The sequence below is a fragment of the Oncorhynchus nerka genome, linkage group LG2 (genome assembly GCF_034236695.1).
Source record: "Oncorhynchus nerka isolate Pitt River linkage group LG2, Oner_Uvic_2.0, whole genome shotgun sequence".
Lineage (NCBI taxonomy): Eukaryota > Metazoa > Chordata > Actinopteri > Salmoniformes > Salmonidae > Oncorhynchus > Oncorhynchus nerka.
Window position 1 is genome coordinate 21638017 of NC_088397.1, and position 26943 is coordinate 21664959.

Here is a 26943-nt window from a genome sequence, read left to right on the forward strand (position 1 = left end):
CCCGTTATGACAGCATTCTTATGGCCGACTTTATTCAGGTGAAGTAGGATCGTATAATGTGGAAGGGTGATAATGTGGAAGGGTGATAATGTGGGTCATGTGTTATTATCCGAGAGGTCGTTATAGTTGAAAACAGTGGAGATCCTCAACAGCAGTGAAAGGGGACATCTAACGAATCCCCAGAGATCACAATGGATATCTTCATCTCTTTTGTGCCTTCTTACCCCCTGTCCCTCTACCCCTCCTCTTTCCCCAATCTCCCCCCTCCATCACTCTCTCTCCTCCCCACCCAGTCCCTTCTCACTGATCAGCCAATCAGGGGAGGGGGGCTTATGACCCACACGGGTTGCCATGGCAATGCCTGCCTGCCTCCCGGAGTACATGTCATGCATGTTAAGTGGCTTACACACACACACACACACACATAGTTATGTGTGTTCGGTCAGACCACAGATGATAAAATATGAGCCCTGCATAACTCTCTGTAATGTGTTATACAAGCCCTCGCTGTGTGTGTGATCTCTCACATTGATTCTAAGCAGGATTAGCCTATTATAGCAGAGGAAGCGCTGGTTATTCTGTGTGGTATGACACACACACACACACATTCCTGATGCCACAGCACCACCTGGAACGTCAGGGTGAGCGCTTCAGAGCCTCCAAGCAGTGAAATCACACAATTCCACTCTCTCTGTCTCTCCTTGTGGTGCTGCTCTGCTCCGTGAGAAAGGGACACACACACACACAAACCTCTCACCCGGGCAGCTCCCAAAGCTGTCAGAGCCCAGTAACTGGAATACAGGTACCACAGGTGTGTGTGTTGGCTGCTCTCTTTTTAACAGTGAACAGACACTCCCTCCAGGCTTCTTTGTGAGAGAGAGAGATCAATGTTAATTAAGGAGTATTAGTAACAGTAGTCTTCAGTCAATGGCCAATAACAACTCTGGCAGACACCCATCTCTGGCCTTCTGCCAAGGTGACGCACAGCTTTCAAATACTATCTGAACCCAGTCACACAGATTTCCCCTGTTGCTTTTGCCTTCTATTGTCCAGAGAGAGAGAATATAGAATTGGGGAGGGAAGGAAGGGAGGAGAGGCAGAGATGGAGAGCACACATTTCAGCCAGCAGTGGGGGCCGTAGTGATCCCTGGAGAGATGCTACTAGAAGTGTGGTGGTGGTAGGGGGGCTGTACTGCATAATGACAGTAGCTGATGGTTAGCGTTCAGGATTTCCCTCTGTGTTTTTACAGCTCTTCACATCCTACCACCTTTTATTAGTTAACCTCAATGTCTACCATTACATGGTACCCAATATTGGGTAAAAAATATACTGACATTTTCTACTTACAAGTCCAATCAACAATTTACTTTAATTGATAAATAAATCAATAAACTATCCTATGTGTATATTATAGACAGGTACAAACTAGCTATATTTAGTCTATTTTCACAAACATCAATAAACAAGAGTTGAGAAAGCTGAGTGTCCACCATCTCTTCCCTCTCATCACTTCTCTCTGTGTGCCTGCTGTGTGTGACGGACAGACAGAGGGGTGTGTGTGTGTTGGTAACAAGACTCACTCGGCTGGTGTGCTCAAGCTCTCTCCAGTTTCTCTGTGTGTGAGAACATTTAAATACAGTCTCTCCTAGCCTGCCCCCTACTGTTGTTTAAGCCCAGTCTCAGCCACACACACACATTCACCCTCCATAACACTCCCTAGACACACTCAACAAAGAGACAAAACATAACATAAACTCGCGTTTAACTTATTGAAAGGTTAAATTAATTTTCAAATGATTAAAACATTGTTAAAGCTGTATAAAGTGTGTTTATTTAGATGGAGGTGAGAGGACTTTGTGGATCATACTGCCATTGGTGGCCGAAGCTGGGTACTGCACCGACTCGTTGATATTTACTACACTAGGCCTAATATTTAGTAATGACTGTTATTTTTATAAATGGGGCCAGGGGTTTTTTCCTATCCAGGCAAACAAATTGACTAGGACAAACGTTAGATCTAACCTATAGAAGGAGCCCTAGAGTTTTCCTGACCTTGCAACCCTGAAAAACTCTGGGGTCTAATCAGTAACAAATGATTTTCCCATTTTCATAAATGATCAGATTTTTTACTTTAAGTTGAAATCATGTTGTTTGAAATGATTAGAATTTATAATGTTGTGGTTGAAATGATTTAAATCTAATTGAATTGTTTAGAATGTTGTTGACATGATTAGACCTCTTTCTGTTTGAAACGATACTCTCGACACGCCCCCTCTAGACTTTACTGTTGCACTTCCTAAAGTGGCCAGTTGGTGTCTCCCTTTCCACTCTTTCTCCTCTACTCTACTCTGCCTGCTTTCTTTCTTTCCTTCTCCTCCCTACCTTCTATCTCTCCTCTACTACTCATTCTTTCACCTATCATTCCTTTTTTCGTTCTCTTTTTCAAGTTCTGTAAATGTTGAGAATATTCCAAACCAAATCACCAGACATTTGTGACAAATGGCTAAACTGTGGTTCACTCTCTCTCTCTCTCTCTCTCTCTCTCTCTCTCTCTCTCTAGGGGCTGGTGTGTTGTGAGAGCTGTCTCCAGTGTTGAGTGAATTTGGTCACCCCTCTGTAACCCCCACCACACACGCGCACGGCTGACTCAACCCCCCCCGCCCTCCAGCGGACCACACACACCCACCCTTTCCTGAGGACACACACCCCTCCCTCCAGCGGACCACACACACCCACTCTTTCCTGAGGACACACACCCCTCCCCTGCAGCAGTCAGGATGATCACCTCTGAGCTGCCTGTCCTACAGTGAGTCTTTCCCCGTTGCATCGTCAACCAAAGCCTCATTAAGAGATCACAACACACCCCTGATGCGGTAATTAGTCGAACGTAGGTGTGTGTGTAATGTATGTTGTGACTGCTGATTGTGGGTAGAATTATGTATGTATATCCCTCAGTATAAGTGTGTGTGTGTGGGTGTGTGTTGCAGGGACTCGTCCAATGAGAGCGGAGCGGCAGACACAGTGAGTCTGAGTGTGAGTGTGAGTGAGCTGGAGGACCCGACAGACACTAAAGGCAAGAAGAAGAGAGGGAGGCCTGGCAGACCACCAGTAAGAACACCTTTCTACGAGGTTCCTTCTTTCTGCATAGTCTCTTCCTGTATATCTGAACCCTTTGCCCCTCCCTTTTTAAGGCAGCCAATAAGAAGCCTCGGAAGTCCCCAGCGGAGAAGGCTACAGGCGGGGCTAAAGGGAGGAAGGCCAATGGGGTCCCTCAGACCAACGGCGAGGGAGGAGACCCTGTCACTCTGTTTGAGGTGGTCAGAATGGGAAAGAGTGCCATGCAGTCTGTGGTTGATGACTGGATCGAGTCGTACAAGCAGGACAGAGACATCGCCTTACTGGACCTCATCAACTTCTTTATCCAGTGTTCTGGCTGCAAAGGTATTACTGTTAACCGCTACCGACACACCAGACAACATTCTGATTTATATAGGCCTCATTTCCAGGTTGGTTGTTGAACTGTTGTATTGTGGTTGTTAAAAGGTTGTATTGTGGTTGTGCGTAACCCTCTTCAGGCACGGTGCGCATCGAGATGTTCCGGAACATGCAGAACGCGGAGATCATCAGGAAGATGACAGAGGAGTTTGACGAGGTAATGCATCAAAGCTGTCATTGGTCAGATGAGGGGAGGGAGGGAGGATATAGACTGACGTGTGTATTAACGTATTGATGTACGTCAAGGACAGTGTGACAACTGATGATTATAAAAAGGGCTTTATAAATAAATCTTAATTGATTGACGACCCTCTCACCATGTCCTCATCTCAGTAATAGATCAACATGTTTATCTGTGGTCTGCAGGACAGTGGGGACTACCCTCTCACCATGTCCTCATCCCAGTAATAGATCAACATGTTTATCTGTGGTCTGCAGGACAGTGGGGACTACCCTCTCACCATGTCCTCACCCCAGTAACATGATCAACATATTGTCCTCATCCTGTTTATCTGTGGTCTGCAGGACAGTGGGGACTACCTCTCACCATGTCCTCACCCCAGTAATAGATCAACATGTTTATCTGTGGTCTGCAGGACAGTGGGGACTACCCTCTCACCATGTCCTCACCCCAGTGATCAACATGTTTATCTGACCCCTCTCACCATGTCCTCACCCCAGTAATAGATCAACATGTTTATCTGTGGTCTGCAGGACAGTGGGGACTACCCTCACCATGTCCTCATTCAACATGTTTATCTGTGGTCTGCAGGACAGTGGGGACTACCTCTCACCATGTCCTCATCTCAGTAATGATCAACATGTTTATCTGTGGTCTGCAGGACAGTGGGGACTACCCTCTCACCATGTCCTCACCCCAGTAATAGATCAACATGTTTATCTGTGGTCTGCAGGACAGTGGGGACTACCCTCTCACCATGTCCTCATCTCAGTAATAGATCAACATGTTTATCTGTGGTCTGCAGGACAGTGGGGACTACCCTCTCACCATGTCCTCATCCCAGTAATAGATCAACATGTTTATCTGTGGTCTGCAGGACAGTGGGGACTACCCTCTCACCATGTCCTCACAGTGGGGACCCAGTAATAGATCAACATGTTTATCTGTGGTCTGCAGGACAGTGGGGACACCCTCTCACCATGTCCTCATGTCCCAGTAATAGATCAACATGTTTATCTCTGCAACAGTGGGGACTACCCTCTCACCATGTCCTCACCCCAGTAATAGATCAACATGTTTATCTGTGGTCTGCAGGACAGTGGGGACTACCCTCTCACCATGTCCTCATCCCAGTAATAGATCAACATGTTTATCTGTGGTCTGCAGGACAGTGGGGACTACCCTCTCACCATGTCCTCACCCCAGTAATAGATCAACATGTTTATCTGTGGTCTGCAGGACAGTGGGGACTACCTCTCACCATGTCCTCATCCCAGTAATAGATCAACATGTTTATCTGTGGTCTGCAGGACAGTGGGGACTACCCTCTCACCATGTCCTCATCCCAGTAATAGATCAACATGTTTATCTGTGGTCTGCAGGACAGTGGGGACTACCCTCTCACCATGTCCTCACCCCAGTAATAGATCAACATGTTTATCTGTGGTCTGCAGGACAGTGGGGACTACCCTCTCACCATGTCCTCATCTCAGTAATAGATCAACATGTTTATCTGTGGTCTGCAGGACAGTGGGGACTACCCTCTCACCATGTCCTCATCTCAGTAATAGATCAACATGTTTATCTGTGGTCTGCAGGACAGTGGGGACTACCCTCTCACCATGTCCTCATCTCAGTAATAGATCAACATGTTTATCTGTGGTCTGCAGGACAGTGGGGACTACCCTCTCACCATGTCCTCATCCCAGTAATAGATCAACATGTTTATCTGTGGTCTGCAGGACAGTGGGGACTACCCTCTCACCATGTCCTCACCCCAGTAATAGATCAACATGTTTATCTGTGGTCTGCAGGACAGTGGGGACTACCCTCTCACCATGTCCTCATCTCAGTAATAGATCAACATGTTTATCTGTGGTCTGCAGGACAGTGGGGACTACCCTCTCACCATGTCCTCATCCAGTAATAGATCAACATGTTTATCTGTGGTCTGCAGGACAGTGGGGACTACCCTCTCACCATGTCCTCATCTCAGTAATAGATCAACATGTTTATCTGTGGTCTGCAGGACAGTGGGGACTACCCTCTCACCATGTCCTCATCTCAGTAATAGATCAACATGTTTATCTGTGGTCTGCAGGACAGTGGGGACTACCCTCTCACCATGTCCTCACAACATGTTTATCTGTGGTCTGCAGGACAGTGGGGACCCTCTCACCATGTCCTCATCTCAGTAATAGATCAACATGTTTATCTGTGGTCTGCAGGACAGTGGGGACTACCCTCTCACCATGTCCTCATCTCAGTAATAGATCAACATGTTTATCTGTGGTCTGCAGGACAGTGGGGACTACCCTCTCACCATGTCCTCATCTCAGTAATAGATCAACATGTTTATCTGTGGTCTGCAGGACAGTGGGGACTACCCTCTCACCATGTCCTCATCTCAGTAATAGATCAACATGTTTATCTGTGGTCTGCAGGACAGTGGGGACTACCCTCTCACCATGTCCTCATCTCAGTAATAGATCAACATGTTTATCTGTGGTCTGCAGGACAGTGGGGACTACCCTCTCACCATGTCCTCATCTCCAGTAATAGATCAACATGTTTATCTGTGGTCTGCAGGACAGTGGGGACTACCCTCTCACCATGTCCTCATCTCAGTAATAGATCAACATGTTTATCTGTGGTCTGCAGGACAGTGGGGACTACCCTCTCACCATGTCCTCATCTCAACATGTTTAATCTGCAGATCAATGTCATGATCAACATGTTTATCTGTGGTCTGCAGGACAGTGGGGACTACCCTCTCACCATGTCCTCACCTCAGTAATAGATCAACATGTTTATCTGTGGTCTGCAGGACAGTGGGGACTACCCTCTCACCATGTCCTCACCCCAGTAACATGTTTATCTGATCAACATAATAGATCAACATGTTTATCTGTGGTCTGCATTCCTCACTCTATAGATCAACATGTTTATCTGTGGTCTGCAGGACAGTGGGGACTACCCTCTCACCATGTCCTCACCCCAGTAATAGATCAACATGTTGATCAGTGGGACTACCCTTCACTCTGTTTATCTGGTCTGCAGATGGGGACTACCCTCTCACCATGTCCTCATCCCAGTAATAGATCAACATGTTTATCTGTGGTCTGCAGGACAGTGGGGACTACCTCTCACCATGTCCTCACCTCAGTAATAGATCAACATGTTTATCTGTGGTCTGCAGGACAGTGGGGACTACCCTCTCACCATGTCCTCACCCCAGTAATAGATCAACAATTGATCATGTTTATCTGTGGTCTGCAGGACAGTGGGGACTACCCTCTCACCATGTCCTCACCCCAGTAATAGATCAACATGGTGGTCTGCAGGACAGTGGGGACTACCCTCTCACCATGTCCTCACCCCAGTAATAGATCAACATGTTTATCTGTGGTCTGCAGGACAGTGGGGACTACCCTCTCACCATGTCCTCACCCCAGTAATAGATCAACATATTGTTTATCTGTGGTCTGCAGGACAGTGGGGACTACCCTCTCACCATGTCCTCACCCAGTAATAGATCAACATGTTTATCTGTGGTCTGCAGGACAGTGGGGACTACCCTCTCACCATGTCCTCACCCCAGTAATAGATCAACATGTTTATCTGTGGTCTGCAGGACAGTGGGGACTACCCTCTCACCATGTCCTCACCCCAGTAATAGATCAACATGATCTGCAGGACAGTGGGGACTACCCTCTCACCATGTCCTCACCCCAGTAATAGATCAACATGTTTATCTGTGGTCTGCAGGACAGTGGGGACTACCCTCTCACCATGTCCTCACCCCAGTAATAGATCAACATGTTTATCTGTGATCAACATGTCTGCAGGACAGTGGGGACTACCCTCTCACCATGTCCTCACCCCAGTAATAGATCAACATGTTTATCTGTGGTCTGCAGGACAGTGGGGACTACCCTCTCACCATGTCCTCACCCCAGTAATAGATCAACATGTTTATCTGTGGTCTGCAGGACAGTGGGGACTACCCTCTCACCATGTCCTCACCCCAGTAATAGATCAACATGTTTATCTGTGGTCTGCAGGACAGTGGGGACTACCCTCTCACCATGTCCTCACCCCAGTAATAGATCAACATGTTGATCCTGTTTATCTGTGGTCTACAGGACAGTGGGGACTACCGTCTCACCATGTCCTCATCCCAGTAATAGATCAACATGTTTATCTGTGGTCTGCAGGACAGTGGGGACTACCCTCTCACCATGTCCTCACAACATGTTTATCTGTGGTCTGCAGGACAGTGGGGACTACCCTCTCACCATGCCCTCACCCCAGTAATAGATCAACATGTTTATATGTGGTCTGCAGGACAGTGGGGACTACCCTCTCACCATGTCCTCATCCCAGTAATAGATCAACATGTTTATCTGTGGTCTGCAGGACAGTGGGGACTACCCTCTCACCATGTCCTCACCCCAGTAATAGATCAACATATTGATCCTGTTTATCTGTGGTCTACAGGACAGTGGGGACTACCGTCTCACCATGTCCTCATCCCAGTAATAGATCAACATGTTTATCTGTGGTCTGCAGGACAGTGGGGACTACCCTCTCACCATGCCCTCACCCCAGTAATAGATCAACATGTTTATCTGTGGTCTGCAGGACAGTGGGGACTACCCTCTCACCATGTCCTCATCCCAGTAATAGATCAACATGTTTATCTGTGGTCTGCAGGACAGTGGGGACTACCCTCTCACCATGTCCTCACCCCAGTAATAGATCAACATGTTTATCTGTGGTCTGCAGGACAGTGGGGACTACCCTCTCACCATGTCCTCACCCCAGTAATAGATCAACATGTTTATCTGTGGTCTGCAGGACAGTGGGGACTACCCTCTCACCATGTCCTCACCCAGTAATAGATCAACATGTTTATCTGTGGTCTGCAGGACAGTGGGGACTACACCATGTCCTCATCCCAGTAATAGATCAACATGTTTATCTGTGGTCTGCAGGACAGTCTACCCTCTCACCATGTCCTCACCCCAGTAATAGATCAACATGTTTATCTGTGGTCTGCAGGACAGTGGGGACTACCCTCTCACCATGTCCTCATCCCAGTAATAGATCAACATGTTTATCTGTGGTCTGCAGGACAGTGGGGACTACCCTCTCACCATGTTCACCCCAGTAATAGATCAACATGTTTATCTGTGGTCTGCAGGACAGTGGGGACTACCCTCTCACCATGTCCTCACCCCAGTAATAGATCAACATGTTTATCTGTGGTCTGCAGGACAGTGGGGACTACCCTCTCACCATGTCCTCACCCCAGTAATAGATCAACATATTGATCCTGTTTATCTTGGGGACTCCCTCTCACCATGTCCTCATCCCAGTAATAGATCAACATGTTTATCTGGTCTGCAGGACAGTGGGGACTACCCTCTCACCATGTCCTCACCCCAGTAATAGATCCCAGTAATAGATCAACATGTTTATCTGTGGTCTGCAGGACAGTGGGGACTACCCTCTCACCATGTCCTCACCCCAGTAATAGATGTTTATCTGTGGTCTGCAGGACAGTGGGGACTACCCTCTCACCATGTCCTCATCCCAGTAATAGATCAACATGTTTATCTGTCTGCAGGACAGTGGGGACTACCCTCTCACCATGTCCTCATCCCCAGTAATAGATCAACATCATGTTTATCTGTGGTCTGCAGGACAGTGGGGACTACCCTCTCACCATGTCCTCACCCCAGTAATAGATCAACATGTTTATCTGTGGTCTGCAGGACAGTGGGGACTACCCTCTCACCATGTCCTCATCCCAGTAATAGATCAACATGTTTATCTGTGGTCTGCAGGACAGTGGGGACTACCCTCTCACCATGTCCTCATCCCAGTAATAGATCAACATGTTTATCTGTGGTCTGCAGGACAGTGGGGACTACCCTCTCACCATGTCCTCATCTCAGTAATAGATCAACATGTTTATCTGTGGTCTGCAGGACAGTGGGGACTACCCTCTCACCATGTCCTCATCCCAGTAATAGATCAACATGTTTATCTGTGGTCTGCAGGACAGTGGGGACTACCCTCTCACCATGTCCTCACCCCAGTAATAGATCAACATGTTTATCTGTGGTCTGCAGGACAGTGGGGACTACCCTCTCACCATGTCCTCATCTCAGTAATAGATCAACATGTTTATCAAGGACAGTGGGGACTACCCTCTCACCATGTCCTCATCTCAGTAATAGATCAACATGTTTATCTGTGGTCTGCAGGACAGTGGGGACTACCCTCTCACCATGTCCTCATCTCAGTAATAGATCAACATGTTTATCTGTGGTCTGCAGGACAGTGGGGACTACCCTCTCACCATGTCCTCATCTCAGTAATAGATCAACATGTTTATCTGTGGTCTGCAGGACAGTGGGGACTACCCTCTCACCATGTCCTCATCTCAGTAATAGATCAACATGTTTATCTGTGGTCTGCAGGACAGTGGGGACTACCCTCTCACCATGTCCTCATCTCAGTAATAGATCAACATGTTTATCTGTGGTCTGCAGGACAGTGGGGACTACCCTCTCACCATGTCCTCATCTCAGTAATAGATCAACATGTTTATCTGTGGTCTGCAGGACAGTGGGGACTACCCTCTCACCATGTCCTCATCTCAGTAATAGATCAACATGTTTATCTGTGGTCTGCAGGACAGTGGGGACTACCCTCTCACCATGTCCTCATCCCAGTAATAGATCAACATGTTTATCTGTGGTCTGCAGGACAGTGGGGACTACCCTCTCACCATGTCCTCATCTCAGTAATAGATCAACATGTTTATCTGTGGTCTGCAGGACAGTGGGGACTACCCTCTCACCATGTCCTCATCCCAGTAATAGATCAACATGTTTATCTGTGGTCTGCAGGACAGTGGGGACTACCCTCTCACCATGTCCTCACCCCAGTAATAGATCAACATGTTTATCTGTGGTCTGCAGGACAGTGGGGACTACCATGTCCTCTCACCATGTCCTCTGCAGGACAGTGGGGACTACCACCATGTCCTCAATAATAGATCAACATGTTTATCTGTGGTCTGCAGGACAGTGGGGACTACCCTCTCACCATGTCCTCACCCCAGTAATAGATCAACATATTGATCATGTTTATCTGTGGTCTGCAGGACAGTGGGGACTACCCTCTCACCATGTCCTCATCCCAGTAATAGATCAACATGTTTATCTGTGGTCTGCAGGACAGTGGGGACTACCCTCTCACCATGTCCTCACCCCAGTAATAGATCAACATGTTTATCTGTGGTCTGCAGGACAGTGGGGACTACCCTCTCACCATGTCCTCATCTCAGTAATAGATCAACATGTTTATCTGTGGTCTGCAGGACAGTGGGGACTACCCTCTCACCATGTCCTCATCCCAGTAATAGATCAACATGTTTATCATGTTCTGCAGGACAGTGGGGACTACCCTCTCACCATGTCCTCATCCCAGTAATAGATCAACATGTTTATCTGTGGTCTGCAGGACAGTGGGGACTACCCTCTCACCATGTCCTCACCCCAGTAATAGATCAACATGTTTATCTGTGGTCTGCAGGACAGTGGGGACTACCCTCTCACCATGTCCTCACCCCAGTAATAGATCAACATGTTTATCTGTGGTCTGCAGGACAGTGGGGACTACCCTCTCACCATGTCCTCACCCCAGTAATAGATCAACATATTGATCATGTTTATCTGTGGTCTGCAGGACAGTGGGGACTACCCTCTCACCATGTCCTCACCCCAGTAATAGATCAACATGTTTATCTGTGGTCTGCAGGACAGTGGGGACAACCATATAATGATCAACATATTGATCAACATGTTTATCTGTGGTCTGCAGGACAGTGGGGACTACCCTCTCACCATGTCCTCACCCCAGTAATAGATCAACATGTTTATCTGTGGTCTGCAGGACAGTGGGGACTACCCTCTCACCATGTCCTCACCCCAGTAATAGATCAACATGTTTATCTGTGGTCTGCAGGACAGTGGGGACTACCCTCACCATGTCCTCACCCCAGTAATAGATCAATGTTTATCTGTGGTCTGCAGGACAGTACTACCCTCTCACCATGTCCTCACATGTTTAGATCAACATGTTTATCTGGTCTGCAGGACAGTGGGGACTACCCTCTCACCATGTCCTCACCCCAGTAATAGATCAACATATTGATTGTTTATCTGTGGTCTGCAGGACAGTGGGGACTACCCTCTCACCATGTCCTCATCCCAGTAATAGATCAACATGTTTATCTGTGGTCTGCAGGACAGTGGGGACTACCCTCTCACCATGTCCTCACCCCAGTAATAGATCAACATGTTTATCTGTGGTCTGCAGGACAGTGGGGACTACCCTCTCACCATGTCCTCACCCCAGTAATAGATCAACATGTTTATCTGTGGTCTGCAGGACAGTGGGGACTACCCTCTCACCATGTCCTCACCCCAGTAATAGATCAACATATTGATCATGTTTATCTGTGGTCTGCAGGACAGTGGGGACTACCCTCTCACCATGTCCTCACCCCAGTAATAGATCAACATATTGATCATGTTTATCTGTGGTCTGCAGGACAGTGGGGACTACCCTCTCACCATGTCCTCACCCCAGTAATAGATCAACATGTTTATCTGTGGTCTGCAGGACAGTGGGGACTACCCTCTCACCATGTCCTCAGGACAGTGGGGACTACCATGTCCTCAAGTAATAGATCAACATGTTGTTTATCTGTGGTCTGCAGGACAGTGGGGACTACCGTCTCACCATGTCCTCATCCCAGTAATAGATCAACATGTTTATCTGTGGTCTGCAGGACAGTGGGGACTACCCTCTCACCATGTCCTCACCCCAGTAATAGATCAACATGTTTATCTGTGGTCTGCAGGACAGTGGGGACTACCCTCTCACCATGTCCTCATCCCAGTAATAGATCAACATGTTTATCTGTGGTCTGCAGGACAGTGGGGACTACCCTCTCACCATGTCCTCACCCCAGTAATAGATCAACATATTGATCCTGTTTATCTGTGGTCTACAGGACAGTGGGGACTACCGTCTCACCATGTCCTCATCCCAGTAATAGATCAACATGTTTATCTGTGGTCTGCAGGACAGTGGGGACTTCTCACCATGTCCTCACCCCAGTAATAGATCAACATGTTTATCTGTGGTCTGCAGGACAGTGGGGACTACCCTCTCACCATGTCCTCACCCCAGTAATAGATCAACATGTTTATCTGTGGTCTGCAGGACAGTGGGGACTACCCTCTCACCATGTCCTCACCCCAGTAATAGATCAACATGTTTATCTGTGGTCTGCAGGACAGTGGGGACTACCCTCTCACCATGTCCTCACCCCAGTAATAGATCAACATATTGATCATGTTTATCTGTGGTCTGCAGGACAGTGGGGACTACCCTCTCACCATGTCCTCATCCCAGTAATAGATCAACATGTTTATCTGTGGTCTGCAGGACAGTGGGGACTACCCTCTCACCATGTCCTCACCCAGTAATAGATCAACATGTTTATCTGTGGTCTGCAGGACAGTGGGGACTACCCTCTCACCATGTCCTCACCCAGTAATAGATCAACATGTTTATCTGTGGTCTGCAGGACAGTGGGGACTACCCTCTCACCATGTCCTCACCAGTAATAGATCAACATGTTTTTATCTGTGGTCTGCAGGACAGTGGGGACTACCCTCACCATGTCCTCATCCCAGTAATAGATCAACATGTTTATCTGTGGTCTGCAGGACAGTGGGGACTACCCTCTCACCATGTCCTCACCCCAGTAATAGATCAACATGTTTATCTGTGGTCTGCAGGACAGTCTGTCCTCAGTAATAGATCAACATGTTTATCTGTGGTCTGGACAGTGGGGACTACCCTCTCACCATGTCCTCACCCCAGTAATAGATCAACATGTTTATCTGTGGTCTGCAGGACAGTGGGGACTACCCTCTCACCATGTCCTCACCCCAGTAATAGATCAACATGTTTATCTGTGGTCTGCAGGACAGTGGGGACTACCCTCTCACCATGTCCTCACCCCAGTAATAGATCAACATATTGATCATGTTTATCTGTGGTCTGCAGGACAGTGGGGACTACCCTCTCACCATGTCCTCACCCCAGTAATAGATCAACATGTTTATCTGTGGTCTGCAGGACAGTGGGGACTACCCTCTCACCATGTCCTCACCCCAGTAATAGATCAACATGTTTATCTGTGGTCTGCAGGACAGTGGGGACTACCCTCTCACCATGTCCTCACCCCAGTAATAGATCAACATGTTTATCTGTGGTCTGCAGGACAGTGGGGACTACCCTCTCACCATGTCCTCATCTCAGTAATAGATCAACATGTTTATCTGTGGTCTGCAGGACAGTGGGGACTACCCTCTCACCATGTCCTCACCCCAGTAATAGATCAACATGTTTATCTGTGGTCTGCAGGACAGTGGGGACTACCCTCTCACCATGTCCTCATCCCAGTAATAGATCAACATGTTTATCTGTGGTCTGCAGGACAGTGGGGACTACCCTCTCACCATGTCCTCATCCCAGTAATAGATCAACATGTTTATCTGTGGTCTGCAGGACAGTGGGGACTACCCTCTCACCATGTCCTCATCCCAGTAATAGATCAACATGTTTATCTGTGGTCTGCAGGACAGTGGGGACTACCCTCTCACCATGTCCTCATCTCAGTAATAGATCAACATGTTTATCTGTGGTCTGCAGGACAGTGGGGACTACCCTCTCACCATGTCCTCATCTCAGTAATAGATCAACATGTTTATCTGTGGTCTGCAGGACAGTGGGGACTACCCTCCATCACCATGTCCTCATAGTAATAGATCAACATGTTTATCTGTGGTCTGCAGGACAGTGGGGACTACCCTCTCACCATGTCCTCATCCCAGTAATAGATCAACATGTTTATCTGTGGTCTGCAGGACAGTGGGGACTACCCTCTCACCATGTCCTCATCTCAGTAATAGATCAACATGTTTATCTGTGGTCTGCAGGACAGTGGGGACTACCCTCTCACCATGTCCTCATCCCAGTAATAGATCAACATGTTTATCTGTGGTCTGCAGGACAGTGGGGACTACCCTCTCACCATGTCCTCACCCCAGTAATAGATCAACATGTTTATCTGTGGTCTGCAGGACAGTGGGGACTACCCTCTCACCATGTCCTCACCCCAGTAATAGATCAACATGTTTATCTGTGGTCTGCAGGACAGTGGGGACTACCCTCTCACCATGTCCTCACCCCAGTAATAGATCAACATATTGATCATGTTTATCTGTGGTCTGCAGGACAGTGGGGACTACCCTCTCACCATGTCCTCACCCCAGTAATAGATCAACATATTGATCATGTTTATCTGTGGTCTGCAGGACAGTGGGGACTACCCTCTCACCATGTCCTCACCCCAGTAATAGATCAACATGTTTATCTGTGGTCTGCAGGACAGTGGGGACTACCCTCTCACCATGTCCTCACCCCAGTAATAGATCAACATATTGATCATGTTTATCTGTGGTCTGCAGGACAGTGGGGACTACCCTCTCACCATGTCCTCACCCCAGTAATAGTCAACATCACATGTTTATCTGTGGTCTGCAGGACAGTGGGGACTACCCTCTCACCATGTCCTCACCCCAGTAATAGATCAACATATTGATCATGTTTATCTGTGGTCTGCAGGACAGTGGGGACTACCCTCTCACCATGTCCTCATCCCAGTAATAGATCAACATGTTTATCTGTGGTCTGCAGGACAGTGGGGACTACCCTCTCACCATGTCCTCACCCCAGTAATAGATCAGATCATGTTTATCTGTGGTCTGCAGGACAGTGGGGATTGTCCTCATCCCAGTGTTTATCTGTGGTCTGCAGGACAGTGGGGACTACCCTCTCACCATGCCCTCACCCCAGTAATAGATCAACATGTTTATCTGTGGTCTGCAGGACAGTGGGGACTACCTCTCACCATGTCCTCATCCCAGTAATAGATCAACATGTTTATCTGTGGTCTGCAGGACAGTGGGGACTACCCTCTCACCATGTCCTCACCCCAGTAATAGATCAACATATTGATCATCTGTGGTCTACAGGACAGTGTTTATCTGTGGTCTGCAGGACAGTGGGGACTACCCTCTCACCATGTCCTCACCCCAGTAATAGATCAACATGTTTATCTGTGGTCTGCAGGACAGTGGGGACTATGTTTATCTGTGGTCTGCAGGACAGTGGGGACTACCCTCTCACCATGTCCTCACCCCAGTAATAGATCAACATATTGATCATGTTTATCTGTGGTCTGCAGGACAGTGGGGACTACCCTCTCACCATGTCCTCACCCCAGTAATAGATCAACATATTGATCATGTTTATCTGTGGTCTGCAGGACAGTGGGGACTACCCTCTCACCATGTCCTCACCCCAGTAATAGATCAACATATTGATCCTGTTTATCTGTGGTCTGCAGGACAGTGGGGACTACCCTCTCACCATGTCCTCATCCCAGTAATAGATCAACATGTTTATCTGTGGTCTGCAGGACAGTGGGGACTACCCTCTCACCATGTCCTCACCCCAGTAATAGATCAACATATTGATCATGTTTATCTGTGGTCTGCAGGACAGTGGGGACTACCCTCTCACCATGCCCGGGCCGCTGTGGAAGAAGTTCCGCTACAACTTCTGTGAGTTCATCTGCGTATTGATACGTCAGTGCCAGTACAGCATCATCTACGATGAGTACCTCATGGACACGGTCATATCCCTCCTCACGGGACTGTCTGACTCACAGGTCAGAGCTTTCAGACACACCAGCACACTGGCAGGTAAGAGACTCCCTTTCTTGCGCTCTCTCTCTCTCTCTCTCTCTCTCCCTCTCTCTCCCTCTCATGGTGAGAGGGTAGTAGACCTGGAGACCAGTGTCATTGCTCGGTGTAGATTACTAGATCTATCTATACGTCTCTGTAATATTTATCAGTTGTATTGTGGCCCTGTCTGTCCTCTCCCTCCAGCGATGAAGTTGATGACAGCGTTGGTGAACGTGGCGTTGAACCTCAGTATCCACCAGGACAACACCCAGAGACAGTATGAGGCTGAGAGGAACAAGATGGCCGGAAAACGAGCCAATGAGAAGCTAGAGCTGCTGCTGCAGAAGAGGAAGGAGGTACGTGATTGGTCTGCTGGTGGTTGGAGGAGGGGCTAGGATCCAACATCTGTCATTCCTCTGAAACGGACCTTCACACACTCTGACCTCCTGACTGTCGTTCCCCCACAGCTCCAGGAGAACCAGGATGAGATTGAGAACATGATGAACTCTATCTTCAAAGGAATCTTTGTCCACCGCTACAGGTACACACACACACACACACACACACACATTAATGAAAGTAGTGATGATGACGGTGTTGGGGTGTGTTTCAGGGATGCTATAGCTGAGATCAGAGCTATCTGTATTGAGGAGATTGGAGTTTGGATGAAGATGTACTCTGACGCCTTCCTCAACGACAGCTACCTGAAATATGTAGGATGGACCTTACACGACCGGGTAGGCACGTGCGCACACACACACACACACACACACACACACACACACAGGGGCATGCACATATACTTACACTCTTTGTCTCTCTCTGTGTCTCCTCTCTCTGTGTCTCCTCTCTGTCTGTGTCTCCTCTCTGTCTGTGTCTCCTCTGTCTCCTCTCTGTCTGTGTCTCCTCTCTGTCTGTGTCTCCTCTCTGTCTCTCTCTGTCTCTCTGCGTAGCAAGGTGAGGTCCGTCTGAAGTGTCTGAAGGCTCTCCAGAACCTGTACACCAACAGAGAACTGTTTCCTAAACTGGAGCTGTTCACCAACCGCTTCAAGGACCGCATCGTGTCCATGACTCTGGATAAGGAGTATGACGTGGCTGTGGAGGCTATTAGACTGATCACTCTCATCCTGCAGTACGTATCTCACACACACACACACACACACACAAACCTCACGGTTTTGAGTCACGGATCGGATCACTTTTCGCTTCCGCAACAAAAAGGAGACGAATAACTTTGTTTTCCATTTATTACTGAAAGAACACTTCAAGTAAGGAACTTTTCAGTGTTTAAATAAAATGTTCAATACTCAATTGTTAAATTAAAGTGACAGATCTGAGTTTATATAACTTTTTATAACTTTTTATTTTTTGTATAACTTCACATTATTCTTCTAAAAGATGAGGATGTCTGGGGAGAGGGGAGACCTCTTTCCAGTCACTATGTCCCCTGCCGTGGAGAACACCCTCTAGCTTGGAACTGAAGTGCCAGGCACAGCCAGGTAGCATCTTGCCATCATAGCAATGTGAGTGTAGTTAAACTCAATTGCTTTTCCACCATGTCAGTGGATCACCATCCAGTGGAATGCTGCTTGCTGCCTGGTAGGATGTCACCTCCTCTTTGATGGTGTTGGCAAACGTCTTGCCTGTGTCCTTGCTCACAAAGGTCTCCCCGAAAAGCTCCTTCAAGGCCGAATGATTTTGTGGAGGAGATGCCTCCGAGTCTGGCCCTGTCAGCTCTGTGGCTTGACTCTGCAGAAAAAATGACTTGATCTGTTAAAACTAACTCATTATTTATTTTCATATTTCATAGAACTATAATGGTCAATAACATTTAATAAAAGCCATTTATTCCAAGTTAACAATGGATTTCTAATATCAATAGTATAGACTAGAGTTTGACGATTCTGATTTTTCAATACCGATTATTGGAGGACCAAAAGAGCCGATGCCGATTAATCTGCAATTTTTTATTTGTAATAATGACAATTACAACAATACTGAATGAACACTTATTTTAACTTAATATAATACATCAATAAAATCTTTTTAGCCTCAAATAAATAATGAAACATGTTCAATTTGGTTTAAATAATGCAAAAACAAAGTGTTGGAGAAGAAAGTAAAAGTGCAGTATGTGCCATGTAAGAAAGCTAACGTTTCAGTTCCTTGCTCAGAACATGAGAACATACGAAAGCTGATGGTTCCTTTTAACATGAGTCTTCAATATTCCCAGGTAAGAAGTTTTAGGTTGTAGTTATTATAGGACTATTTCCCTCTATACCATTTATATTTAATTAACCTTTGACTATTGGATGTTCTTATAGGCACTTTAGTATTGCCAGTGAAACAGTATAGCTTCCGTCCCTCTAGTTAGCGCGCGCTAACTAGCTAGCCATTTCACTTCGGTTACACCAGCCTCATCTCGGGAGTTGATAGGTTTGAAGTCATAAACAGCGCAATGCTTGACGCACAACGAAGATCTGCTGGCAAAACGCACAAAAGTGCTGTTTGAATGAATGTTTACGTGCCTGCTTCTGCCTACCACCGCTCAGTCAGATTATATTCAACGTAGGACGCTAGATAATATGTAGTAATATTATCAACCATGTGTAGTTAACTAGTGATTATGATTGATTGTTTTTTATAAGATAAGTTTAATGCTAGCTAGCAACTTACCTTGGCTTACTGCATAACAGGCAGTCAGTCTCCTTGTGGAGTGCAACGAGAGAGAGGCAGGTTGTTATTGCGTTGGACTAGTGATAGTGGAATTTCTATAATTCCTATGTGTTTTGTAAGCCAAAAACAAATTCGTACTCAATTCTAATTCATTAATGATTTGTAAGTTCATTAATTATGCATGAAGTAGATTGAGACCAGTCTTAAAAGCCAAGGTAATAATGTTTAATTCCAGAGAGTACTGACCCAAAATAGAAAGAACATTACATTTTAAAGAAAGAGAACATAAAATGACGTCATCAGTTTCACACCCTCTCCCATCCTCACAATAGCGTAGTATTCAGTTCTGGAGATCTTCTACTCCCCTCATAAAACTACATTCCAACCTGTCTAAAAGATATACTTCTCTCCACTAATGGAATCCAACCAAAACATTCTTATCTGTCTGAAAAGCTATCTCATCTCTCCCCCTTAAACTCTGCAAGGTACAGACAATTAATTTGTTTTTACTTACATTTTCAGTAACAGCTTAACCAAGAGCCCGCACATTTTCATAACATATAGTATCAGAATAAATGGTTTTAATTGAAATGTATACATTATTAATCATTTCATCTATAATTTCCTTCAACAACTAGTTAACTGTAAGGTTGCAGGATTGGATCCCCCGAGCTAACAAGGTGAAAATCTGTCGTTCTGCCCCTGAACAAGGCAGTTAACCCACCATTCCTAGGCCGTCATTGAAAATAAGAATGTGTTCTTAACTGAATTGCCTAGTTATATAAAGGTATTTTTAAAAAATCTTTTTTTTTTTTAATCGGCGCCCAAAAATACAGATTTCCGATTGTTATGAAAACTTGAAATCGGCCCTAATTAATCGGCCATTCCGATTAATCGGTCGACCTCTAGTATAGACTAAGATTAGACTGCAGTATATTTTTAATATTGAAGTAATTAACTCTATTTATTTTTTACCTCTTCAGTGGCCACAATCTCAGTGGTGCGATCACGGTTTGTCCTCCTGTAGTGCAGGGTCTAGGTGAGACAGGGACTTGCAACAGACAGGGACTTGCAACAGACAGGGACTTGCAACAGACAGGGACTTGCAACAGACAGGGACTTGCAACAGACAGGGACTTGAACATTGGATCCAGTGCAGTAGATCTATGAAGGTAGTCCTGTACATTAAGGGGGTACCTGGGTTTCAGGTCCCCTCTAATGGCAGCCTTGACATCTCTAGTGATGGTGCTGTTTTCCTTACTTGGGACCATGGATTGTAGAATCCTTGTTTTCAGAGGTAGGATCGTGGACACAGACAGTGCAGTTTCAGTGCTCAGTAGGGTTGTAACCGCTTTGAAGGGTTTGACCACCTGGATGACCTCCTGCCACTTTCACGTCATCAGACGGATGACTTTTTTTTCAGGGTCTTGTCTGTCAGTGCAGAGTATACAGCTGCCTGCTGCTCAAGATGTCTCTCCAACATGTCATAGGTGGAGTTCCATGTTGTTGTGACAGAGCTTTTGGGTCGGTAGCTGGAATATTTCCTGCTTGGTCTTAAGCACATGAGCGGCTGTCGTGCTTCGGTGGAAAAAGGAAACCATCTTCCTGATCCTCCCAACGAGGCGGTCCATCTGGTTACCCGAGGTCCGTCTGGTTACCCGAGGTCCGTCTGGTTACCCGAGGTCCGTCTTGTTACCCGAGATTCCCCTTTGGGATGCTAAATTGATCACGTGCAAAGAAAGAAATCTGCTGCCCCAGTCCAGCCTCTATCACTGCATTTACAGTGGGGCAAAAAAGTATTTAGTCAGCCACCAATTGTGCAAGTTCTCCCTCTTAAGATGAGAGAGGCCTGTAATTTTCATCATAGGTACACTTAAACTATGACAGACAAAATGAGGAAAAAAATCCAGAAAATCACAATGTAGGATTTTTAATGAATTTATTAGCAAATTATGGTGACAGAGGCAACAGAGGATGCCTTGGATAATTCGTTGACAATTTTGATATTTTTTCATAAAGACCTGGCACGATCTCCATACTGAAGTTAGCGTGGCTCAAGCACTTTCACCGTATGTTTAAACCCTTTGTTTTCCACAACAGAGTATGGCCTCGTGTCTGCAGTGATAAACATCCCAGTAGATTTGGTGATGACTTTAGTCGTGCTGCTTAAATGCCACGGTGAGAAGTTGTCTCTTGGCTGAGTTGGTTCCCGTCACTGACACACCAGGCTGCTGATGCTTTAAATATGTGGCCACGCTCCATGTATTTCCCTGATCATACGTCTTTCTGTGGCTCAATGCCTACACACCGTAATGGTGTTGACAGGGAAGCCTAAATGCTCCCATACATGAGACTTAATGAAGCGGGAGTCTTTTCCAGTTCTTCAGCTCCTCCCACTAGCCATGTCTGTCACTGCCCTTATTTCTTCTTTGCTTTTTGCAACGTGAGCATCCAGGAATGATTCGTTGGGATTCAAAAGTCCCCGTTCACGTGAACATTACACACAACTGTTTATTTAAAAAAAAAAAAATCTAATCAACCTTCAGGCTTCAGAGTAAAACACAGCATCTGTCGTCGTCCATCTTTTCACTGCAATTCTGCATCGAGATTTAGGGAATTATGACTTTAAAAAGTAACAGAGGCAGTGAAACTGTATTTCACACTATGATGGTTCAACTTTGCAATTGATCCACGGTTCACATGCGCGTCGAACCGTGGGGGGTGATCCGTACCAACTACGGTCCGTTACACCACTAGTATCAACACACACACACACGTTTACATATCAACACACGTTTACATATCAACATATCAACACACGTTTACATATCAACACACGTTTACATATCAACATATCAACACACGTTTACATATCAACACACGTTTACATATCAACACACGTTTACATATCAACATATCAACACACGTTTACATATCAACACACGTTTACATATCAACATATCAACACACGTTTACATATCAACATATCAACACACGTTTACATATCAACACACGTTTACATATCAACATATCAACACACGTTTACATATCAACACACGTTTACATATCAACATATCAACACACGTTTACATATCAACATATCAACACATTTCCATATCAACATATCAACACACGTTTACATATCAACATATCAACACACGTTTACATATCAACATATCAACACACGTTTACATATCAACATATCAACGTTTACCATTTCACACATACTCGTATAATGGGACCCTGTGTACTTATTGTAACGGTTTGGGATTGGCTGCCCCGTTTTTAATGTCACTAGTTGTGATTGGTTGTTCTAGGGGCAGCGAGGATGCGTTGTCCAATGAGGACTGCGAGAATGTCTACCACCTGGTTTACTCGGCCCACAGACCTGTTGCCGTGGCAGCAGGAGAGTTCCTGCACAGGAAGTGAGTCTGCCTGCCTGTCTGAGTGTTGAAATCCAACCCATAAATCCATTCAGCGACTATTATTGGCTGATATTGACCTTCTCCAGCAACATTCCACTTTGTGTGCAGGTTGTTCAGCAGACATGACCCCCAGGCAGAGGAGGAGTTGGCTAAGAGGAGAGGGAGGAGCAGCCCCAACGGGAACCTCCTCCGCATGCTGGTGCTGTTCTTCTTGGAGAGTGAGCTTCATGAACATGCAGCCTATCTGGTGGACTCTCTGTGGGAGAGTTCTCAGGAGCTGCTGAAGGACTGGGAGTGTATGACTGAGTTACTGCTGGAGGAGCCTGTACAAGGAGAGGAGGGTGAGATATCTTTACCAAAACTCACTGGTTATGTCCCGGTGCCTGTTTGTGTCCCGGTGCCTGTTTGTGTCCCGGTGCCTGTTTGTGTCCCGGTGCCTGTTTATGTCCCGGTGCCTGTTTATGTCCCAGTGTCTGTTTGTGTCCCGGTGTCTGTTTGTGTCCCGGTGTCTGTTTGTGTCCCGGTGTCTGTTTGTGTCCCGGTGTCTGTTTGTGTCCCGGTGTCTGTTTGTGTCCCGGTGTCTATTTACGTCCCGGTGTCTATTTACGTCCCGGTGTCTGTTTACGTCCCGGTGTCTGTTTACGTCCCGGTGTCTGTTTACGTCCCGGTGTCTGTTTACGTCCCGGTGTCTGTTTTGTGTCTGTTTACGTCCCGGTGTCTGTTTACGTCCCGGTGTCTGTTTTGTGTCTGTTTATGTCCCGGTGTCTGTTTATGTCCCGGTGTCTGTTTATGTCCCGGTGTCTGTTTATGTCCCGGTGTCTGTTTATGTCCCGGTGTCTGTTTACGTCCCGGTGTCTGTTTTGTGTCTGTTTTGTGTCTGTTTGTGTCCCGGTGTCTGTTTGTGTCCCGGTGTCTGTTTGTGTCCCGGTGTCTGTTTGTGTCCCGGTGTCTGTTTGTGTCCCGGTTTGTGTCTGTCTGTGTCCCGGTTTGTGTCTGTCTGTGTCCCGGTTTGTGTCTGTCTGTGTCCCGGTTTGTGTCTGTCTGTGTCCCGGTTTGTGTCTGTCTGTGTCCCGGTGTCTGTTTATAAAGAGTTGATTGACAATCAGACGGTGATCTCTCTCTCCTCTATCCCATCACAGTGCTCTCAGACAGACAGGAGAGTTCCCTGATAGAGTTGATGGTGTGTACCATCCGGCAGGCAGCAGAGGCTCACCCACCCGTCGGCAGGGGCACTGGGAAGCGTGTTCTCACGGCGAAGGAGAGGAAGACTCAGATAGACGACAAGAACAAACTGACAGAACACTTCATCATGGCCCTGCCCATGCTCCTGTCTAAGTACCAGGCCGACTCTGAGAAGGTGGCTAACCTGCTACAGATCCCTATGTTCTTTGATCTGGATGTGTACAGCGCTGGGCGTATGGAGAAGGTAGGAGGGTGTGTGTGTGTGTGTGTGCATGCTCGGTTTGTGTGTGTGAGAGGCCTAGTTAATGTTTTCGTGTGTGACGTTTTCTTTATGGGTGACTGTAGTTACTGACCTCTCTCCTTCTCTCCCTTCTCCCTCCTCTCTCCCCCTCCTTCTCCCAGCACCTAGATGCCTTACTGAAGCAGATCCGGCAGGTGGTGGACAAACACATTGAGACAGATGTTCTGGAGGCCTGCAGTAAGACCTACAGCATCCTGTGTTCTGAGGAGTACACCATCATGAACAGAGTGGACATCGCCCGCTCGCAACTCATCGACGAGATAACGGACCGCTTCACACACTCCGTAGAAGACCTGCTGCAAGAGGCCGAGGAGGCCGACGATGACGACATCTACAACGTTCTGTCTACCCTCAAGAGACTCACGGCCTTCCACAAGTAAGACCTTCCATCCTCTGTCTCATTTCGAGTAGAACCCTCGCTCCCTCTCGCCGTCCCTCTCAGTAAGTCATGAATATAAAGGTCCTCCCAGGACTCTGACTGGTGTGTGTGTGTGTGTTCCCAGTGCTCATGACCTGACGCGGTGGGACCTGTTTGGTAGCTGCTACAGGTTGTTGAAGGCTGGTATTGAGCAGGGGGCCATGCCAGAGCAGATCGCTGTCCAGGCCCTGCAGTGTTCCCACTACTCCATACTGTGGCAGCTGGTGAAAATCACAGAGGGAACTCCTAGTAAGGAGGACCTGGTGGCTCTGAGGAGAGTGGTGAAGTCCTTCCTGGCTGTCTGTCAGCAGTGTCTGTCCAATGTCAACACACCTGTCAAAGAACAGGTACGAACCAGTTTGCACCTGTCAGACCAGTCTCACTCCACTTAGACCAGTCTCACTCCACTTAGACCAGTCTCACTCCACTTAGACCAGTCTCACTCCACTTAGACCAGTCTCACTCCACTGAGACCAGTCTCACTCCACTTAGACCAGTCTCACTCCACTTAGACCAGTCTCACTCCACTTAGACCAGTCTCACTCCACTTAGACCAGTCTCACTCCAGTTTAAACTGATGATGATGAGAGCAGTGTGTGTCCTCTCCCTGATACACCAGTCTCAAACCAGTTCACACCTGTTCAACCAGTCTTTTTCAAGTTCAGTAAACCAGTCTCAAACCAGTTTAAACTCCAGTTTACACCACTTGAACTAGACTCACTCCAGTTTAAACTGATGATGATGATGGTGGTGATGATGAAGAACGGTGTTAATGATGATGTGTTCCCTCCCTGTACAACAGGCCTTCATGTTGTTGTGTGACCTGCTGATGGTCTTCAGTCACCAGTTGGTGTCTGGGGGCAGAGAAGGACTGGAGGCCCTGGTGTTCAACCCAGACAGCACCTTACAGAACGAGCTGCTCACCTTCATCCTGGACCACGTCTTTATAGACCAGGACGATGAGAACCAGAGCATGGGTTAGACACAGAGACACACACACACACAGCAGGTGGCCTAGCGGTTGGGTCAGTATCCGAAAGGTCGCTGGTTCAGATCACTAGCCGACTAGGTGAAAAATCAGCCAATGCCTTGAGCAAGACACTTAACCCTCATTGCTCCAGGGTCACCGTCAGTAATGTCTGATTCCTGGCCGTGACCCCACTCTCTGAGAGTGTCTCGGGGGGAGTTGGGATATGCAAAAAAAAAACATTTCCAATTCAAACATTGGAATTGTAAGCACCCACCTTATTATTATTATTATTACACACACACACATTCTACACACGCACACACACACAGACCACTAAGTATGTATGTTCTGTCTCCAGAAGGCGATGAGGAGGATGAAGCCAATAAGATAGAAGCTCTTCACAAGAGGAGAAACCTGCTCGCAGCCTTCAGCAAACTCATCATCTATGACATCGTGGACATGCCTGCTGCTGCAGACATCTTCAAACACTACATGAAGGTGCTGACCTGGTGTCATCTGACCTGGTGTCATCTGACCCGGTGTCATCTGACCCGGTGTCATCTGACCCGGTGTCATCTGACCTGGTGTCATCTGACCCGGTGTCATCTGACCCGGTGTCATCTGACCTGGTGTCATCTGTCTGACACTTCAATGAAACATGACAATAGTTGTTTCTGTCCCTGATCCCTGTATGCTTTCATTTCATGTCTGATAGTCACACATCATCATGCTAGCCTCTTGTAAAGATCTGACTGGTCTCTCTCTCTTTCTCCTCTCTCTCTCCTGTCTCTGTATCTCTCTCCTGTCTCTCTCTCTCCTGTCTCTCTCTCTCCTGTCTCTCTCTCTTTCATGTCTCTCTCTCTCCTGTCTCTCTCTCTCTCCTGTCTCTCTCTCTTTCATGTCTCTCTCTCTCCCTGTCTCTCTCTCTCTCATGTCTCTCTCTCTCTCATGTCTCTCTCATGTCTCTCTCTCTCTCATGTCTCTCTCTCTCTCCTGTCTCTCTCTCTCTCCTGTCTCTCTCTCTCTCCTGTCTCTCTCTCTGTCTCTCTCTCTTGTCTCTGTCTCTCTCTTGTCTCTGTCTCTCTCTCTCTCTTGTCTCTCTTTGTCTCTCTCTCTCTCTCTTGTCTCTCTCTCTCTCTCTCTCTTGTCTCTCTCTGTCTCTCTCTCTGTCTCTCTCTCTCTCTCTCTCTCTCTCTGTATCTCTCTCCTGTCTCTGTATCTCTCTCCTGTCTCTGTATCTCTCTCCTGTCTGTATCTCTCTCCTGTCTCTGTATCTCTCTCCTGTCTCTCTCTCTCTCTCCTGTCTCTCTCTCTCTCCTGTCTCTCTCTCTCTCCTGTCTCTCTCTCTCTCTCCTGTCTCTCTCTCTCTCCTGTCTCTCTCTCTCT

The 26943-nt window shown here is 47.0% G+C and overlaps 1 protein-coding gene across 1 annotated transcript in view; it reads left to right on the plus strand.

Annotated features, from left to right (window-relative positions):
- The first annotated feature begins 2657 nt into the window (after positions 1 to 2657).
- LOC115124544 (cohesin subunit SA-1) overlaps positions 2658 to 26943 on the plus strand; it is a 46178-nt gene continuing 21892 nt past the window's right edge. Inside the window, exons 1-16 of the mRNA XM_065024525.1 lie at positions 2658 to 2807; positions 2989 to 3109; positions 3193 to 3442; positions 3577 to 3653; positions 16399 to 16603; positions 16790 to 16941; positions 17053 to 17126; positions 17199 to 17322; positions 17539 to 17717; positions 22579 to 22686; positions 22795 to 23027; positions 23826 to 24112; positions 24271 to 24545; positions 24673 to 24934; positions 25390 to 25564; positions 25916 to 26055. Coding sequence (XP_064880597.1) covers positions 2779 to 2807; positions 2989 to 3109; positions 3193 to 3442; positions 3577 to 3653; positions 16399 to 16603; positions 16790 to 16941; positions 17053 to 17126; positions 17199 to 17322; positions 17539 to 17717; positions 22579 to 22686; positions 22795 to 23027; positions 23826 to 24112; positions 24271 to 24545; positions 24673 to 24934; positions 25390 to 25564; positions 25916 to 26055 — 2691 coding nt within the window. The 5' untranslated portion in view covers positions 2658 to 2778. The remainder of the gene's footprint in view (positions 2808 to 2988; positions 3110 to 3192; positions 3443 to 3576; positions 3654 to 16398; positions 16604 to 16789; positions 16942 to 17052; positions 17127 to 17198; positions 17323 to 17538; positions 17718 to 22578; positions 22687 to 22794; positions 23028 to 23825; positions 24113 to 24270; positions 24546 to 24672; positions 24935 to 25389; positions 25565 to 25915; positions 26056 to 26943) is intronic.